This window comes from Octopus bimaculoides, chromosome 11 (genome assembly GCF_001194135.2).
Source record: "Octopus bimaculoides isolate UCB-OBI-ISO-001 chromosome 11, ASM119413v2, whole genome shotgun sequence".
Classification (NCBI taxonomy): domain Eukaryota; kingdom Metazoa; phylum Mollusca; class Cephalopoda; order Octopoda; family Octopodidae; genus Octopus; species Octopus bimaculoides.
The window spans coordinates 67416733-67418658 of record NC_068991.1 but is presented as its reverse complement, the minus strand read 5'-3'; the positions used below and the strand labels follow the sequence as shown (position 1 = coordinate 67418658).

General features: G+C 38.5%; 1 protein-coding gene across 2 annotated transcripts in view; it reads left to right on the top strand.

The window, feature by feature from the left end:
- Positions 1 to 1926, top strand: part of LOC106876704 (DNA helicase MCM8) — a 63143-nt gene that overhangs the window by 10164 nt on the left and 51053 nt on the right. For both annotated transcript variants that reach the window (XM_014925367.2, XM_014925366.2), the window contains exon 7: positions 1405 to 1534. In XM_014925367.2, coding sequence (XP_014780853.1) covers positions 1405 to 1534 — 130 coding nt within the window. The remainder of the gene's footprint in view (positions 1 to 1404; positions 1535 to 1926) is intronic.

The following is a 1926-nucleotide window of genomic DNA, read 5'->3' as shown; positions in this document are numbered from 1 at the left end:
CTCTGCCAGGGGTGTAGCCAGCCCACTTATGCGTACCTTTCCTTCATTGGACACTAAACTCCGCTTGCGAAGACTTTTTGAGGCAAGTGAAATCAAAATCGAACTAAACTCGACGACTGGCACCCATACCAACGTCGTCTCCTTCATTGGACACGAAACTCAGCTTGCGAAGACTTATTGGGGCAAGCAAAAGCGAAAATCGGGATGGCACCTGTGCCCAGAGTTGCCTTTCTGGCACTTGTGCCCATGACATGTGTAAGGATTTTCGAGCGAGATCGTTGCCAGTGCCCCTGGACTGGCTCTTGTGCGGGTGGCACATAAAATACACCATTTTGAGTGTGGCCGTTGCCAGTACCGCCTGACTGGCCTTCGTGCGGGTGACACGTAAAAGCACCCACTACACTCTCTGAGTGGTTGGCGTTAGGAAGGGCATCCAGCTGTAGAAACTCTGCCAAATCAGATTGGAGCCTGGTGTTGCCATCCGGTTTCACCAGTCCTCAGTCAAATTGTCCAACCCATGCTAGCATGGAAAGCGGACGTTAAACGATGATGATGATGATGATGAACACTCAGTTATTTGATTAATTGAATTCCTTATCATAAATAAGCAAGTAACTTGTTGAGTACCCCACACATGTGTGCCCTTTGACATAATTCTCAGATTGAATCAGTATGACATTATATGATAAGGTTAGACCTTTGAATTACAGATATAGAAAAGGGAAGAAACAAAGAAGAATTGTCTGATACTTTATGCCCTTCCTAATGCCAATGACTTTACAAAGTGTACTAGGTACCAGTGCCACGTAAAAAGCATCCGGTACATTCTGTAAAATGGTTGCATTAGGAAGGGCAACCAGCTATAGAAATCATACCAAAACAGACAGTGGAACCTGATGCAGCTCCCAGCTTTACAAGTTTCTATCCTTCTGTCCAACACATGGAAAATGGATGTTAAATGATGATGATGATGATGATGATGATGACGATGACAATGATTATTATTATTATTATTCAGTAATCTTATTTTTATCGCATGCTTTCACTGCACTACCAAGCACAGCTCTGTGTGCCTTGGGTGTGTGCTGTGGTTTGCTGTGATGCTCTTATGGTGACTGTATTGAAAGTGTTTTATGTTGGATGTGTGTGTGGTGCCTAGTAGTGCTACTTTCTGTATGTTATATATACTTGTAAGTCCTGGTGTTTTTGTTATGTATTTGTCTGAATGTTTTTTATCAAATCTTACCAAAACCAGAAATTACTTCTTGTTTCCATCTCACAGATAATTGGTTTTATAATGCCAGTCAATGGCATTTTAGTGAAAGTATTTTATTATGAAATCTTCAGTAAAATACCATCTTCGTTTTTCCATAGCTATTTATTTATCCATCTATGTAATTCTAGTTGATTCTAACCAAACGGAAGGAGGAGCACGATTCTTCTGAAACTGATAGCTATCTGCCAATGATTTATGCTAGAATTAAAGAATGTGATAACATTGTACAATTGAAAAATATCAAGGCTAACTACTATGGTATGTCTTTTATAAATTTATATGTATTTTCACATTATTTTCTATATCATTGGATATAATCTGTTTTCCTTATTAACTTACACACATGCACACTCACACATACACACACACTTATAGCATGCAAATTAGTGGCTCCAGTTTTCTGGCGCTACTAGATTTGATGTGTATATTAAAGGGCTGGCTACTTATTTCTCTGGGATTGGTCAAGTGATATAAAGACCTCTGATGAAACTCCCATGAAGCGCTGGAAATCAATTGAGACTGTTCATCATTAGTTTCAATGTATGGAGATGTGGATAAATTTGGTACCTATGTTTATATATATATATATGTGTGTGTGTGTGTATGTATATATATATATATATATATATATATATATATATATATATATA